Here is an 18,886-nt window from a genome sequence, read left to right on the forward strand (position 1 = left end):
CAGGTTCTTTAAATTCCAAATTCAAATTCTGCTAAGGTTGACTTTGCCTTTCATGCTTTCAGGGTCGATAAAATAAAGTACTTATCAAGTATTGGAGCTGATGTAATCAACCCTTCCCCTCAAAACTGCTGGTCTTGTGCCTAAATTAAAAACAGTTATTAGTGCTGTGGATTGGCAGAACTGTTAGATCGTTGAAAGAAATGCTTCCCAGTATTTCAAATTTGTATTTTCATATATAACATAAACATGTTATTCTTTCAGAACATTGTCATTTCATAAGATTTTGCTGGCAAATTTTAAAATTAACACAGACATTTATTTACATGAAAGAAAATTACCGGAGAACTTTCATTTAACTCTTCAAAATCTTTCTGTTCAAACTGTATTGAAACCATTTATAAGAAATTTTTTTTTTTAGCACAGCAACAGATCGCACACCACGAGGTTTAACGGAGCCTACTGAAGCAAGCCAGCATGCTAGCAGCATTACCATGGGTGATGGTGGGGCTAAGGCGTTGGGAAAACCAAGCGCCCTCACGGATATTACCTGGCACCTCGGTGAGGTGAGCTGCCAACGTTGATAAGAACTTCCCATTTAATGGCCCAGTCCCCACAAACGCCACAGGTTGGAAGAGATAGTTTACTTCAAGGTTTCTTCCGTTTGGTTCCAGAAGCAGTGACCCTCCCATTAACTGCAGCATCCAGGATATGGGAAGGAGCAAAGGGGTCGCAGACTGACAGTATTTGTTCTGGCTCTTTTGAGTTAACATTCTGTTATGGTCGATGGCACTCCCACAATTTTCAAGCCTCGTGCTTATGTTTGAAATATTATCATCGGTGAAATGGCAGAAAAGTTGGCGTATCGGATAAATGCCTTGCATTATTTATTCCGGCTTTTTCCGTTTTGACTTTCCCAATTTTAACTTTAACCTTTCGCCTGTTCAAAGCATTTTCCTGTTTCTTCTGTTTGTTTTCAGACGTTTCATATTTTGAATAATATAAAGCTTTCCTTTCGCAAGTCCCAAGTTACTCTAGTGGTCGAGAAAGAAAAAAAGAGAATGGGTATAACATGATGCATGGACGCTAGGAAAATGTGTCCTGTGTATCACATGTGGTTCACAGGATTGGTGAATAGTGAACTCACCAGAGACGATAAGATAAAGTACCAGTCAAATATTGAGGATTGAGTTAATCGACTAATTTCTTGTATGTTTGTTAGAAACAATTATACACCACGTAGATTCTTAGTAGTCTTTAGAGCGTTGGAGACGGAGATGTATTTACAACCCTATATGTTCTGGGTTCATTTTAGTCTCTCATCTTTCCAGGGTGGAATATGCTGTAATGTCCTAGATATTAATAAGTCTGAAAAAGGATGTTTGTCTGAATGGGACAGCCTGAGTGGGACGCAAACACGTGCTTGGCTGCGTTTGCGGATAATTATTTATTGATTTAAACCTGGATAGTGGTGACCAAGTTAAAGAAATATAGTCATTATAGTACATTAGATTGTTTAAATGCCGCTGAGGTCGCCTTTGATTATCACCTTTTTGAGATTGATAAAATAAGTACTTAGTCGAGCACTGGAGTTGATGAAATCGACTACCTCCACCCCACAAAATTTCAGCCCTTGTGCCTAAGGTAGAAAAAAAAAATACATTAGACATTCTGAGTTCAGCTTAGCATTTTTCTTTAGAGAGCGGGATCGATTTTATGTCAGGTATTCTAGAGATGAATGGAATTACCATATTAGACGGAAAATAAAGATAATAGCTTGAACGAGCGTACAAATTACTTCTAGATAGTTTTTTGTTTTTCAGCCTGGGTAGTTTTATGACCAAGCGAAGGAAATACCGGCGTTATCGTATATACATTGGTAGAAGACATTAGAGCGTCGGCAGTGGGGATTACAGCCCTCTACGTTCTGAGTTTAACTTTTATCATTCCTGGAAGGGGTTGATTTAATATCAAAGCATCTTAAATGTGGATATTATATTATAAGATGAAGATATTGGCCTGTACAGGACAGCTACAGAGGGACATAAACACGTGCCTCGTTGCGTGTACAATTTCAATGCAACAGACAAGACTAGCAATGCTAACACTGTTAATACGTAGCGAAAATGGAGCGATCTGATTGGCTGAAACGTTCGAGTATCACTCGTTACCCACAATTCCTTGCAGTTTCTCTCTCAGGCACACGACGTAATGGCGGAAGACAATACATCATCTTCGGCTTCAAATGTTTCAAATAATCAAGACTCGCACAAACCAGATAATGACGGCTATAAATCACCGATGGGGAATAGATACCCTATGGGACCTGGCCCTCCGAGAGGTCCCAGAGGTGGCTTTGGTATGAGAGGTCCCAGGTGAGAATTTAATCATCCATCTCTGTTTCTCTCTCTCTGTCAATGCGAATTGTTATCTTCTATCTTGTAATGTAATATATTCAAGTATTTTAATAATCAGCGCCGTGTTCTTTTGTCCAGGACATTATTCCTAACACTTATATTTTTACAAAAAGAAATACATGTATATACATTTAAAAAAAACCCTCCCAAAAATATGCATATGCTAATAAAAACACGTTTATTAAAGCTATCTTAACTGCTTTGATTTGTGCTATTACTCATCATATATATATCTATATAGCTTATCTCCCTAGCATATACAGTATGTGTTCGTGTACGTACTCGCTCTCTCCTTATGTATATATATTTTAGTGTATATAGTGCATATGTACGTATATATAGTATTTTTCTTTCTATCTATCCCACTCAGTGTATCTTTCTTTCCCTCTCTGTGTATGTAAGTGTATCTTTCTCCCCCTCTCTATGTTATATATCTGTCTCCCCTTCTGTGTATGTAAGTGTATCTTTCTCCCCCTCTCTGTATGTTGTATATATCTGTCTCCTCCTCTCTGTGTATGTAAGTGTATCTTTCTCACCCTCTCTGTGTATGTAAGTGTATCTTTCTCCCCCTCTCTGTATGTAAGTGTATCTTTCTCCCCCTCTCTGTATGTTGTATATCTGTCTCCCCCTCTCTTTATTGTATCTATCTATCTCACTTTCCCTATATGTATCTACGCCTGTCTTCTCTCTCCCTGTATATTGTATTTATCCCTCTCTAGTTTATCAATATATATCTCTTTTCTATGTATAGATATGTACACTCACACATGTGTGTGTCTGTGTATGTCTATATTTATGTATATGTCTATGCATGTGTGTATGTGTCTGTATATGTGTCTATATATATATGCGTGCATGTGTTTGTGTGTGTATGCATGTCTCTTTTCTCATGTCTGTGTTTATAATAAGGTAATTTCCATGTTGTGCTTGTCCAGTTAAAAGTGAAGTGAAAAATGTAATCGAGACGAGGTGGAAAGGAGAGCGGAGTTATTTATTACAATAAATTGTCTGCCTGTTTTCAATTTTAGTGTGGAAAATTCCACTTACCTTTCTCACTGTTTCTCCACTAATGTATTCATCATAAAAATACACCGGAAGAAACTATATGTCGATGTGCCCATAATGTATATTTCATATATATATATATATATAGATATATATATATATATATAGAGAGAGAGTTATCGAATCTATAGGCGATACATATATACACAAATTAAATGCAACAGACAGTTTTGCGTGCCTGCATACACATTCATATATATATATATATATATATATATATATGGCATACATTCGATATGAAAGATCACCATATACACGTACATACACATATGCACACACACATGCATATGTGTGTATACTTAGTGACAAAGTGATTTCTATATATTGTATAACTAAGATATATTATCGTCGTTGAGATGTCCCGCTTGGTCACAAGCAGGCGCATACATACATTCACGTACATACATACATACATACAAGTGCATTTTGTGTTACACACCCACTAGTGCCATGGTGTATCCGGACGTTCGTACGCGTACGCACACGCTACGCTAGAGTTTATACTGTTACTGACAAGTATATAGTATTAGGACGCTAGTGTGTGCACGCACGTACTAGTGCTAATTAGTCACACGCACACTAATACAAACCTACATGCTTGCACACATATATGTGTGTGCGTGTGAATGAAAATGATTTAAATGGCGATTTTTTTTCTTTCTGGACAGAGTTGGGAGAACGTAGACCGTTATGCACAATGAAAGACGTTCCAGCCGTGACTATCCCATCATTTTGTATAACCAGAATTAAATTGTTTGTGCCCCTGCCTTCAATTTAAAATAGTAAGGTGTGATCTTAAGAAATTATGCCTGTTATTTCTATGAAGCCTATTATGTTGGTTGGACTTATCACTGTTTTTCTTGATTGAGCAGACCGATGATCAAAATCCTTCCATGACCACTCCGCATTTTTAGTGTTATGTCCCGAATTACATTAGCCAGTGTATCCTTTCCCTATTTGAGGGGTGTATTTGACTGCTATTTCTAACTGGTCGAGTGATCTCGTAGAGACTCCTTGGTTGGCTTGTCCTATTACTGCTGACCACATTGATGGCCACTAGTGTATCAGTTGACCTGCCCGCTATTTTCACTATTATTGGATCTGACTGACCAATCCACACTCCTTAATGGTGGACAGACGTCATTGTATTTGTTGGTTCAAGTCGCTTACCTTTTTTTTTTTTTTTTACTCTTCACTTGTTTCTCTCACTGGACTACGACCACGCTGGGACTCCGCTTTGAGGGTTTAAGTCGAACGAATCGACCTCAGTTCTTATTTTTAAAGCCTGGTACCTATTCTATCGGCAACTTTTGACGAACCGTTAAGTTACGAGGACGCAAACAAACCAGCACCGGTTGTCAAGCAACGGTGGGGTGCAAACACAAAGACACACACACGGGCTTCTTTTAGTTTTCGTCTACCAAATCCACTCACAAGGCTTTGGTCGGCCCATGGCTACGGTAGAAGACACTTGTCAAAGGTGCCATGTTGAGTGCAGCATATGTACTACGATTATTGCTACTGCTAGTATTTGTTTTTCTTGACTAATCTGTTTTCTATTAGAACTGCTGGCTTTTTGGCATCCGTTGACAGTTTTCCTTTCAAGTTGCCATTACATGACTCAGTTGACCATTCAGTTTCATTAAATCTGCCCCATCATGTATAATTGAGCACTACATCTTCTATTAAATCTGCCTATTCCTTGTACATCTATTTTTAAAATTGCATCTGATGAACATTCAAATTATATATTATTATTTTCTCTCCTTTCTTCAACTGGGGTAACCATGTATCTCTTCTGCAACAGGACACCGGTTTCTATCCCTTTATTCTATCATATCTTGACCTCTATTTGCCTGGCATGAAGCCACTTCCATCAGTACCACTTCCTTTCTCAGTTGAGGGGGTATTTGTCTTGAAATCGTCATGGCACCTGTGCCCAGCATCGCCTTCCTGGCACTTGTACCGGATGGCATGTGTAAAGACATTCGAGCGCGATCTTTGTCAGTGCCGCTGAACTGGCTCCTGTGCGGGTGGCACATAAAATACACCATTATGAGCATGGCCGTTGCCAGTACTGCCTGACTGGCCTTCGTGCCGGTGACACGTAAAAGCACCTACTACACTCTCGGAGTGGTTGTCGTTAGGAAGGGCATCCAGCTGTAGAAACTCTGCCAAATCAGATTGGAGCCTAGTGTAGCCATCTGGTTTCACCAGTCCTCAGTCAAATCGTCCAACCCATGCTAGCGTGGAAAGTGGACGTTAAACGACGATGATGATGAACATTCAAATTATATATTATTATTTTCTCTCCTTTCTTCAACTGGGGTAGCTATGTATCTCTTCTGCAACAGGACACCGATTTCTATCCCTCTATTCCATCATATCTTAACCTCTGATCGCCTGGCATGAAGCCACTTCCATCAGTACTACTTCCCTTCTCAGTTGAGGGGGTACTTGTCTTGTAAGTTACATGGTGACCTCACTGGTGCTGGTTCTATGTAAAAAGCACTCAGTATACTTTGTAATATGCTTAGCATTAAGAAGGGCATCCTTCTGTAGAAACTCTGCCAAAGCAGAACCTGGTGCAGTTCTTTAGCTTGCTAGCATGGAAAACCGACATTAATTGTAGGTGATAATAGTATGTCACTGAATCCATCTCAAGCATTCAGTTTCATATTAAACTTGCATCATTACTCTTTTTTTTTTTTACTCTTTTGTTTCAGTCATTTGACTGTGGCCATGCTGGAGCACCGCCTTTAGTGGAGCAAATCGACCCCAGGACTTATTCTTTGTAAGCCCAGTACTTATTCTATCGGTCTCTTTTGCCGAACCGCTAAGTTATGGGGACGTAAACACACCAGCATCGGTTGTCAAGCGATGTTGGGGGGACAAACACAGACACGCAAACACACACACACATATATATATACATATATATATATATATATATATATATATATATATATACGACGGGCTTCTTTCAGTTTCCGTCTACCAAATCCACACACACATATATATATATATATATATATATACGACGGGCTTCTTTCAGTTTCCGTCTACCAAATCCACTCACAAGGCTTTGGTTGGCCCGAGGCTATAGTAGAAGACACTTGCCCAAGGTACCATGCAGTTGGACTGAACCCAGAGCCATGTGGTTGGTAAGCAAGCTACTTACCACACAGCCACTCCTGCGCCTTTGATCATTCTTTCAATAAACTAACAATTAGTGCATCTGAACATTGCCTTGTGTGTCATTAATTGCTTCTTTAGCGATTCAGTCTCATTGAACTAGTCCTCTATTTGCATCTTTGACTGTTCATTCTTTCATTAAACCTGTAACATTTTGCACATTTTTTTGATCATTTAGTCTTTTATTAAATCTTCTAGTACTTGGATTTGTTGACTGTCCAGTCTTCTATTAAAACTGTTGTTTCTGGCCTTTGTTGACCATTTAGTCTTCTATTAAATCTGATGCTAATTGTGCAACTGTTGATCACTTTTCTATTAAACCTGCTGGTATTATGCATCTGTTGATTGCTCAGTCTTCTATTAAACTGTCATTTCTGTCCTTTGTTGACCATTGAGTCTTCTGTGAAGTTTGCATTTGTTGATCATATAATCTTTTATTTAAACATACCCAAGCTGTTGACCAAGCATGTATTGAAACTGCTGTTGCATGTTTGATCATTTGGTCTTCTATTGAAGCTGTTACCTGTGCATTTGTTGTCACTCCAATCTTCTATTAAACCTGCTATTATTTGTCTTGATCATTGAGTAGTCTATTAAACTTATATCTACTGACCATCAAGGCTTTTATTAAATGTAACAATACTTGTAGATGTTTGAATATTGTCTTCTGTAAAATATATCATTATTTGTTCATCTAAGGCACTGGTTTTCAATTGGGGTCCATACAAGATTTTGTTGTTAAACATTATGTGCAATAAATACTTCTATAATGCACCAAATATTTAAATTTTTTTTAATAGAATTCCTAATAAAAGTATAATGGGATTTTTAAATATCAAAGGGCTATGAGGTTCGATCCAAGTAAAATTAGAATCAAAGGGGCTTCTAAGTAAAACATATATGGTTGAGAACTACTAAGTCTTCCATTAAAACTGCCTTTAACTGTATATCTGTTGACCAGTTTCCAATTAAAGCAACCTCTAATTCTGCAATTGACATTTATTAGGTCTTGTATTAAGTCTGCCAAAATTTTGCATCCGTTTACCATTGAGTCTTTTGCCAAACTTGTATCTATTGACCAAGACTTCTCAAACTTGCACCTGCTGCATCATTGTTTTAAACCTGTATCTGTTGACATTCAAACTTCTATTAAGCCTAATCTATTGAGCATTCAGTCTTAAACTCAATCTGTTAACTAATGTCTTCTATTAAACTTGCATCTGTTCTTACTGGCTTTCCAAGCCTGCTTCTTTCATTACTTCTACTATTGGCAAATCACACGGTGTATGTATTGCAGGAGTAGTTGTTTTTGTTATTTCTTCTCCATTCAACTCTCAGCAATATCATGGTAAAAAGTCTTAAAGCCATTGCATCATCATTATTGTTTTAATGTGCACATTTCCATGTTTGCATGGGTTATAGGGAATTTGTTGAGGCAAATTTTCTACACCTAGATACCATTGTAGTTATCAATTTTCACCTGTTTCCAAGCAAGGTTACACTTCCCTGGCTTCATGTAAGATTAGAAGTGTACACCACTTGTGTACAACTATCACTTGATGTCAAAACAAGGAAACATACACATGTATGTATGTGTGTGTGTCGTTGTCGTCGTCGTTTAACGTCCGCTTTCCATGCTAGCATGGGTTGGACGATTTGACTGAGGACTGGTGAAACCAGATGGCTACACCAGGCTCCAATCTGATTTGGCAGAGTTTCTACAGCTGGGTGCTTTTACGTGTCACCTGCACGAAGGCCAGTCAGGCGGTACTGGCAACGGCCACGCTCATCTCGCTCGAAAAACCTCATGTGTCACCCGCACAAGAGCCAGTCCAGGGGCACTGGCAACGATCTCGCTCGAAAATCCTACGACAACCCCACACAAGAGCCAGTTCAGGGGCACCGGCAACAATCTTGCTTGAAGAAATTTCATGTGTCACCCGCACAAGAGCCAGTCCAGGGGCACTGGCAACGATCTCGCTTGAAAAACCTCATGTGTCACCCGCACAAGAGCCAGCCCAGGGGCACCGGCAACGATCTCGCTCGGAAGATTTCATGTGTCGCCCGCACATGAGCCAGTCCAGGGGCACCGGCAACGATCCCGCTCGAAAGATTTCATTGTGTGTGTATATATATATTATATATATACACAGATAAATTCCTCTATTTACATAATATCGAGGTCACATTCATTCTTTTGTTGTCATACTATTACTATTACTATATATATATATATACATACACACACAATATATATATATACACACACACACATATATGCTCACACTCATCATCATCGTTTAACGTCCGCTTTCCATGCTAGCATGGGTTGGACGACTTGACTGAAGACTGGTGAAACCGGATGGCAACACCGGGCTCCAATCTAAATTTGGCAGAGTTTCTACAGCTGGATGCCCTTCCTAACACCAACCACTCAGAGAGTGTAGTAGTTGCTTTTACGTGTCACCTGCACGAAGGCCAGTCAGGCGATACTGGCAACGGCCACGCTCGAAATGGTGTCTTTTATGTGCCACCCGCACAAGCCAGTCCAGGGGCACTGGCAACGATCTTGCTTGAAAATCCTACGGGGGCCAGTCAGGCGGTACTGGCAACGACCACGCTCAAAATGGTGCATCTTATGTGCCACCCGCACAAGAGCCAGTCCAGGGGCACTGGCAACGATCTTACTTGGCTTGCCGGGTCTTCTCACGCACAGTACATTTCCAAAGGTCTTGGTCAGTAATCGCCTCGGTGAGGCCCAATGTACGAAGGTCTTGCCTCACCACCTCAGCCCAGGTCTTCTTGGGCCTACCTCTTCCACGGGTTCCCTCAACTGTTAGGGTGTGGCACTTTTTCATCCATTCTCACCACATGTCCATACCAGCGCAATTGTCTCTCTTGCACACCACAACTGATGCTTCTAATGTTCGGCTTTTCTCTCAAGATACTTACACTCTGACGGGTATTCACATTGACATTACACATCCAACAGAGCATACTGGCTTCATTCCTTGCGAGCTTACGTATGTCCTCAGCAGTTACAGCCCATGTTTCACTGCCATGTAGCATGGCTGTTCGTACACATGCGTCATACAGTCTGCCTTTTACTCTGAGTGAGAGTCCCTTTGTCGCCAGCAGGGGTAAGAGCTCTAAACTTTGCCCAGGCTATTCTTATTCTAGCAGCTACACTTTCAGCGCACCCACCCCCACAACTAACTTGGTCGCCCAGATAGCGGAAGCTATCGACTACCTCTAGTTTTTCACCCTGGAATGAGATAGAAGTTGTTTCCTGTTTGTTTACAGTCTTTATTGCACCTGAACATCTGCCACAAACAAAAACTAACTTGCTAGTTAACCTGCCTTTGATGTTGCTGCACCTCTTATGTGTCCATAGCTTGCACCGGGTACATCTTATAGAGTTACTACCTACTCCTTTTCTACATACTGAGCAGGGCCATCTACCTGAAGGGGTTCGTGTTTTATCTACCTTCCTACTTATTAGGATTTTGGTTTTAGCTAGGTTGACTCTAAGGCCCTTCAATTCTAGACCTTGCTTCCACACCTGAAACTTCTCCTCTAGTTCTGAAAGTGACTCCGCAATTAGGGCAAGGTCATCAGCATAGAGGAGCTCCCAGGGACAACCTGTCTTGAACTCCTCTGTGATTGCCTGGAGGACTATGATAAATAAGAGGGGGCTGAGGACGGAACCTTGGTGGACCCCTACCTCTACCCGGAATTCATTGCTGTACTCATTTCCAACCCTCACCTTACTGACAGCATCTCTGTACATGGCTCGCACAGCTCTCACTAACCGTTCTTCTATCCCAAGTTTCCTCATTGACCACCAGATAAGGGATCGGGGGACCCTGTCAAAGGCTTTCTCCATGTCAACGAAAGCCAGGTACAGAGGTTTATCCTTGGCTCGGTATTTCTCCTGCAACTGTCTTATTAGAAATAAGGCATCAGTAGTGCTTTTACCTGGCACGAACCCAAACTGCATCTCATCTAAATTGATTCGCTCCCTAATTAGTTGGGCTATGACCCTCTCTGTAACTTTCATAACCTGATCTAACAGCTTGATGCCTCTGTAATTATTTGTATCTAAAGCGTCACCTTTACCTTTGTATCAGTTGACTATGATGCTGCTACACCAGTCATTGGGTATGACTCCTTCGTGTATCACCTGGTTCGTAATACGGGTGACTAGGCTATAGCCAACACTGCCAGATATTTTGAGCATCTCTGCAGTGATTCCTGTTGGGCCGGGGGCTTTCCCGGTCTTCATACTCTTAATTGCTCCTGCATATATATATATGCATGTATGTATGTATGTATGTATGTATGTATGTGTGTGTGTATGTATGTATGTATGTATGTATGTATGTATGTATGTAGGTAGGTAGGTAGGTAGGTAGGTAGGTAGGTATGTATGTATGTATGTAGGTATGTAGGTATGTATGTAGGTATGTATGTATGTAGGTAGGTAGGTAGATAGATAGATAGATAGATAGATAATCTTTACCCTTTGAACGGCAGATTGAGAAATTAATTTTTTGTAACTAAACACTTTCACACTTTGGACAAAATAACAGCAGTAATTTTATTCAGCTGAATACATGTCATTGATTGGTTGAAATTACCGAAATATGACTACTTTAACATGAAATAACTTTGAAAATATTAACTTTTCTCAACAACACTAAGAGTAATAGATGTTTTATATGACACATTCTACCAGTGTCCGAAGTTTAAAAGTGTTTAGTTACAAAAAATTATTTTCTCGATGTGCCATTCAAAGGGAAAAAAAGATCCATATATATATTTGAGAAAATGAGTAGAGATGGCCTTTTTGTAGGGATAATTATTATTTTAATAATAATGTTTACAGTGAGTTACTCTGTTTGAGTTTCAAGCTTCAAATAGCCTGTTTTCAAACTGAAAAATGTATGTTTAGCTGGTTGCTTAAATAGCAAAAGAAATATATATAAAAAAAAATACAAAAGCATGTATGTATAAGAAGAAAGAAAAAGGAAAAAAACTGAAATAAAGCTAAAGGTAAAAATAAATATAAAAATAGTAATTGAAAACATAGGGGTGGGGAGTTAAGTACATCAAGAATAAATGGAATGGAATATTTTGGAGTGGTCAATCAGAAGATGACCAGTGGGGTGTCTGCTGATTTCAGGTCACCTATTCATTCAGTTCTCACAAGTGGTATGATGTACACACATATACTCTTTTACTTGTTTCAGTCATTTGATTGCGGCCATGCTTGGGCACCACCTTTAGTCCAGCAAATCGACCCCAGGACTTATTCTATCGGTCTCTTTTTGCCAAGCCGCTAAGTTACGGGGACGTAAACATACCAGCATCGGTTGTCAAGCGAAGTTGGGGGGGCAAACATCTACCAAATCCACTCACAAGGCTTTGGTCAGCCCGAGGCTGTAGTAGAAGACACTTGCCCAAGGTGCCACGCAGTGGGACTGAACCCAGAACTATGTGGTTGGTAAGCAAGCTACTTACCACACAGCCACTCCTGTGCCTTATATATATATATATATATATATATATATATATATATATACATACATACATACATACACACACAATCAAGCTACAACTCCTAATTGCATCTTTCTCTTCCTCACATTTCCTCCTCATACATTGATTGTTTTCCAATTCCCTTTCTTGCCCTCACTGCTCCCCACACCCCCACCACCCTATTTTTCTAACCAGGTTTTATGCTCATTTTTGTTGTGAGTATACCCTAGCACTACACTATATCTCTTCTGCTCTCTCTTACACCTTTGCTGTTTCCTACTTTCTCTCTTTCCCTTTGGTCACTCTCCTTTTGTTTTTCATCTGACTAGGTAACCAAGTATCACCTTCTGGTTTTTGGACTCTTTCTGTACCTCTATCTCACTCTCTCTTTCTCTCTGGGTAACCATGTACCTCCTTTATAGCAAGATACCTATTTCTGCCTCTCTATTTCTGTTACACTCTAAGCTTTTATCATTTGATACTGGATCACCTCTAATGCCCTCTCTGTTGTGGAAAGACACGTCTCTGTCTCTTTGCCACACTAACTTTTATCCTCTGACACAAATTCCGTTCCCCTCTCATGATTCCTTGTCTTGTGAGTTACTTGGTTACCCAGCTGGTGCCACGTTAAAAGCATCCAGTCCACACTTTAACATGGTTGGCATCTGAAAGGGCATCCAGCTGTAAATATCTTGCCAAAAGTAACTTCACCTGTGCTAGTGCCACATAAAAAGCACTGAGTCCACTCTACAGAGTGGTTGGTGTTAGGAAGCACATCAAGCCGTAAAATCCCTGCCAAAACGGACACAGTAGCATTGGGTAGGTTTTCTACCTCGCCGGCTCCTGTCAACTGTCCTACTCATGTCAGAATGGAAGATGGACATTAAACATCCATACATATGCACACATGCACATATACACATATATACACCTGCACACACATACATCCACATATACAAATATATGCATATACATACACATATACACACATCTCTACCACATGTACACTCCTACACACATACAAGCATACATGCATTCCTATATATCCATATACACAAATATACATATATACACACAGGTGTACATATGTGTGGATACATGTGTGTATATGTGTATATATATATGTGTGTGTGTGTGTGTGTTTATGTATATATGTCATACCATGTGTGAGAACTGAATGGATAGGTGACTTGAAATTGGCAGTCACTTCACTGGTTATCTTCTGACAAGTCAGTGATATTGACCATTCCAAAATATTCCATTTCTTTATTCTTGATGTACTTAACCCTCCTTCCCCCATGTTCTCAATCTTCCCGCCTTCTTTCTCTTTATATACATGCTCTTGTATTTTTTAAATATATTTTGTTATCTAAATCTTTTGCTATTTCAGCAACCAGTAAAACATACATTTTTCAGTTTGAAAATGGCTATTTGAAGCTTGAAACTCATAAACAGAGTAACTCACTGTAAACATTATTATTAAAATTATTCCCACAAAAAAGGCCACCATATTTTCAAATATATAAAATACTGTACCAAGAATTTTCTTTTTATATATATATATATATATATATATATATATATATATAATATATATGTGTGTGTGTATGTAAGGGTAATATCTAAGGATCAAGGTGTAGAAAATCAGTAAGCTTTAAGCAGTCTGTAGAAGGTATCAAAAAAAAACTTTCAGGAACAATTGTGGTTTATTTTGGGATTGAATCTCCTGTGAGTTAACATGGGATCCCTGGATGACAATGTAAACTTGATTTGATTAAGGTAGCTATGGCCTGACAAGTAGCAAGCGGATTACTCCTCATTTGGGGAATTACTACTTCTGAGGTTTCTGCTAGCTATGAAACATGTAACCTGGATTTTATCTGTTCTATTCCTTAATTTTGGATATGTATATACGTGCATGTCTTAGCTGTGTGGTTAAGAAGTTTGCTTTGCAAGTATCTGGTTTTGAGTCCAGTCTCACTCCACAGTACCTTGTGCAAATGTCTTGTACATCTCCAGGTTGACTGATTCCTTGTAAGTGAATTTGATGGAAACTATATAACAGGCTTCTTTTCAGTTTTCATTTTCATTTACATAATCCACTCATGTTCTTAGGTCAAACCATGGTTATTTCAAAAGACACTTGCTCTAAGTGCTGCTCATTGGGACTGAACCTGAAGCCATAGCATTTGGAAGCAAACTTCTTAACTATATAGCCATGCCTATGTGACTCCTTATCTATTTCTGTATATCATATTTACATTTACCTCATCATCATCATCGTTTAACGTCCGTTTTCCATGCTGGCATGGGTTGGACGGTTTGATTGGGGACTGGCAAGCCTGGAGGCTGCACCAGGCTCCAATCTGATCTGGTAATGTTTATACAGCTGGATGTCCTTCCTAACGCCAACCACTCTGAGAGTATAGTAGGTGCTTTTTATGTGCCACCGGCACGTCCTTTCCTGAGTATTCAAAAATGTAAACATCCTTTTAGTAGAAGAACACTTACAGTTCCCTCTAGATGTAAATTCTCTCTCTCTCTCTCTCTAAGAAGTTTGCTTCCCATTCACATGGTTTTGGGTTCAGTTCTGCTGCATGGCACCTTGAGCAAGTGTCTTCCACTGTAGCTTCGAGCTGACGAAATCCTTGTGAGTGGATTTGGAAGACAGAAACTGAAAGAAGCCCACCATGTTTGTGTGTGTGTCTTTGTGGCTGCCCCCACCCATCACCATTTGACAACCAATGTTGGTGTGCTTATGTCCCTGTAACTTAGCGGTTCAGCAAAAGAGACTGATAGAATGTCATGGGGTCGATTTGTTCAACTAAAACCCGTCAAGGCAATTCTGCAGTCAAATGACTGAAACGAGTAAAAGAATTGTGTGTATATTAGCACACACACACAGATGCGTGTATGATTTTCAATAGACTTTGAGAATAAACAGCTAAATTTAGTTTTAAATTAAGCTTTTTGAAAGGACTTTGTTGTATTAAAATCAGTTTTAATAACGTTCATGATTCTCTAATTTATACAATAAGTTGTTTACTTTGGCTATAAAAGTCTTGTCATTAGCGTAGATTAAAAAGGATTTTTATAGCATCTAGTCTGATCATAATTTGCATTTTGTAGTGGGATGTTTAATCAAATGTTACATTAGTCATGTTATTGCTAAAAATTCAAACAAAACCAAATTCTTTAACCAGTTTGATTGGACATTTTGTGACAGCTGCTGGCTTCTTTTTCTCTCTAAAAAAATTTCTCTAACAGCTTTTGATGTTCAGTGATCAATTATTTATTTATGCATCATACTGTAATTTAATATTATGTAAAGAACAGTGTTTCACAGTCATATTTAGTATTATTTACTGTAAAAATACTATATTGTATGCATTGTTTACTAAGAGCAATGTTCAAGTATTATTTAAACAACTGTTAACCACCATACCTTTATCTTATTACTTGTTTCAGTCATTGGATTGTTGCCATGCTGGGTAAGGGTTTTAGTTGAACAAATCGACCTAAGTACTTATTTTTTGTTTAAAGTTTCGTACTGATTCTATTGATCTTTGCCAAACTGCTGTTACAGGGACGTAAACAAAACAACACCAGTTGTCAAGCAGTGGCGAGACAAATACAAACATACGTATATCTGTATATATGTGTGTGGGCATTTGGAAGAGTATCTAGCTGGTGCCACATAAAAAGCAATCAGTCCACTCTGTGGGTTGGTTGGTGTTAAGAAGAGCATCCAGCTGTAAGAAGCATGCCAAAACACACACACAAGCCTGATGTCGTCTTCTACCTGGCTGGCTTCTGTCAAACCGTCCAACCCATGCCAGCATGGAAGGTGGACGTTAAACGATGATGATATATATAAGCTCAAATAAAGGTTACAAACTTCTTCAAGGGATAGCAAACTCCTATGAAAGTGCTGGTTAGTTACCTATACAAAGAATGTTGAACATTACAATTAATATTCAGCTGTAAGGTGGTAGCCATATAAATCGTGGTTTATATATATATACTTATTTTTAACTAATAAATAATAATTTATTATCTCTCCATTTGCTTATTGTATGTGTGTGTGTGTGTATATATATATATATATATATATATATATATATATATATATGACTTATTTTAGTTTCAGTCTACCAAATCCACTAAGTAGGCTTTGGTCAAGGGCTATAAGTAGAAGACACCCAAGGTGTCGAAACCATGTAGTTAAGAAGCAAACATCTTTACCACATGGCCATGCCTGTGCGTACGTTTAACATTAAACAATGTTTTGTATCGTGTAAAGAACAGTATTTACAATAATAGTATTTGCTCACCCCATACTTATGGTGATGGTCAATATTGGTTTCACACTTTGGCACAAGGCCAGCAATTTCGGGATAGGGATTACATCGACCGCTGTACTCAACTGATACTTATTTTATCAATCCTGAAAGGATGAAAGGCAAAAGTTGTCCTCGACGGAATTTGAACTCAAAACATGAAGACAGACAAAATGCCGGCACAAGGCCAGTAATTTCGGGATAGGTGTTAAGTCGATTACATCGACCGCTGTACTCAACTGGTACTTATCTTATCAATCCCGAAAGGATGAAAGGCAAAATTGTCCTCGGTGGAATTTGAACTCAAAACGTGGAGACAGACGAAATGCCGCTAAGCTTTTCACCGACCGTGCTAACGATTCTGCTATCTTGCCGCCTTAGTAATGTTCAATATTAAGGCGCAGACATAGCCCTTTGATTGAAGTCACTTCACAACCACGTGGTTTTGAGTTTAGGTCTCTCCGCGCGGTGCCTTCTACTGTAGCGCCCAAGACCATCCAGTACCTTGTGAGTGACTTTGGGAAGCCTTTCTCCTATGTGTTTTTACTACCTGACAACAGATGTTGGTTTGTTTACTTCCTCGCAATTTTGTTTGGCAAGAAAGATCGATAGAATACTTACCAGACTTCAAAGCTAATTAGCTGGGATCCAGTTCGACTAAAACCTTCTACGGTGCTGCTCCAGCATGACCACTGTCCAATGACGGAAACAAGTAAAGGAATTGTAATACTTCGACCGTGCGAACCAAAGGAGATGGCGACGTAGACGGTAAAGGCTCCTTTTTACCATGTGGCACGGTCGAACACAAAAATAAGATATATATAAGATAGAAAGAAGGCTCATCGTGAGAGATACAAACCAAGTGCCAGTAAAGAACTTAGGACAAACACAACCGTTAGATATATAATGAGAGGAAGTTTATTAACATAGTGAAACTGTTTGTGTCTGTGTGCGCGTGCATGCGGCATATAAAATTAACACAGTAGATAGGTCAGGCCTTCGTGTACAAGAGAATGTATACAACAATGTGAAGTGACGGACAGTCGTATAAAAAATAGTGTGTGTACGATATGTGAGTGTACAAGTGTGTGTGTGAGAGGAACACAGTACATAAAAAGAGTGTCTGTAACATAGACTGTAAAAGGCCTTAAACACTGAGAATAGAGAAAACCAGTTCGTATTAGAGTTACACAGGATCTATTTTAAAACGGGGGCCACATTTTTCATTAATGTTTTACGTAGTGTTTATGGTACGGAAAGATTTTCAAACTTCGTATGCTTATCTATTTTGTGTTATACAACAGAAAAATATTTTTGTATTCGAATTTATTTCACGTAAAAAATTGTCTTATTTCGATAATTTCAACCAATCACTGACAAGTATTCAGTTGTTTACATTTACTCCTTTGGCTGATTAAGCGATGTAAAGCGTATTTAATCTCCATACCTTCGTTTTATTTGCTTTTTTCATTTTAAACTTGCTTTAACCCTAACCGTAGGGTTAGGGTTAATTGTTTCAGAATCGTTTGTTTATGTAGTCGGCACTTAATGTATATCGGCTGAATGGACGTCAGTGATTGGTTGAAATTACAGAAATACGACAACTTTAACATGGAATAACTTATGGATTTCTTTTTTTTTTTAAGAAGACTAAGAGAAAAAGATGTTTTATATGACACATTCTACCAGTGTTCCAAGTTTCAAAGTGTTTCGTTAATGAAAAATGTGGCCCCCGTTTTAAAAAAGATCCGTTACACAAGATTTAGAATGTTCATATGCAGGAAGTTGTGGCCAAGTAGCAGAGCTGTGAGTATCACACTATGTGTGTTGAGCGTCGTATGCTGCGACCTGTGTTACCTGGTATAGTATATTCTGGCTGGTTAGTTCTGATTGTTATTCGTGAGTGGAAACAATCCACTTAACAGCATCGAGATAAAACCGCTCTTGTTGGTGTTGCTGGCGACGACAATGGTAGACAGTACATTGGTGGAATAGACGTCGGCGCTGGAACTGGCTGCATCTGTGTTCTGTATGTGTGTGGTCAACGACCAGACCTGTGAGAGATCTGAAATCGTTGGATCGGGCTTATTTATAGGCGAAAAAGGGCTCACCGGAAACCCAGTAAAACTCCTCACGTGACTTTAAGCTGAAGCCGCGGTTGGACGTAATGCCTCCTTAGCAAGCAGAACATGGGGACAATTGCCGCGCAAAAATAAGAACCAATCAGGATGATGGACAGAAGGGACCAAGGTAACCGAAGGCTAGATGTTAGCAGCTTCGTTACCATTTATGATTGAATGCCCGAGAGAGAGGTTTCACTACAGAATTAAA

At 39.2% G+C, this 18,886-nt stretch overlaps 1 protein-coding gene across 12 annotated transcripts in view; it reads left to right on the forward strand.

The window, feature by feature from the left end:
• Positions 1–2,194: 2,194 nt before the first annotated feature.
• The window catches only part of LOC106876133 (transcription elongation regulator 1), a 78,572-nt gene continuing 61,880 nt past the window's right edge, over positions 2,195–18,886 (forward strand). For all 12 annotated transcript variants that reach the window (XR_016242907.1, XR_016242910.1, XR_016242909.1 and 9 more), the window contains exon 1: positions 2,195–2,372. Coding sequence is in view for 8 of the 12 variants with exons in the window: in XM_089356580.1 (XP_089212706.1) it covers positions 2,209–2,372 (164 nt within the window). In the remaining 4 variants the exon portion in view is untranslated. The remainder of the gene's footprint in view (positions 2,373–18,886) is intronic.

The sequence above is a fragment of the Octopus bimaculoides genome, chromosome 8, assembly GCF_046866305.1.
Source record: "Octopus bimaculoides isolate indiv1 chromosome 8, ASM4686630v1, whole genome shotgun sequence".
In the NCBI taxonomy this organism is placed as follows: Eukaryota; Metazoa; Mollusca; class Cephalopoda; order Octopoda; family Octopodidae; genus Octopus; species Octopus bimaculoides.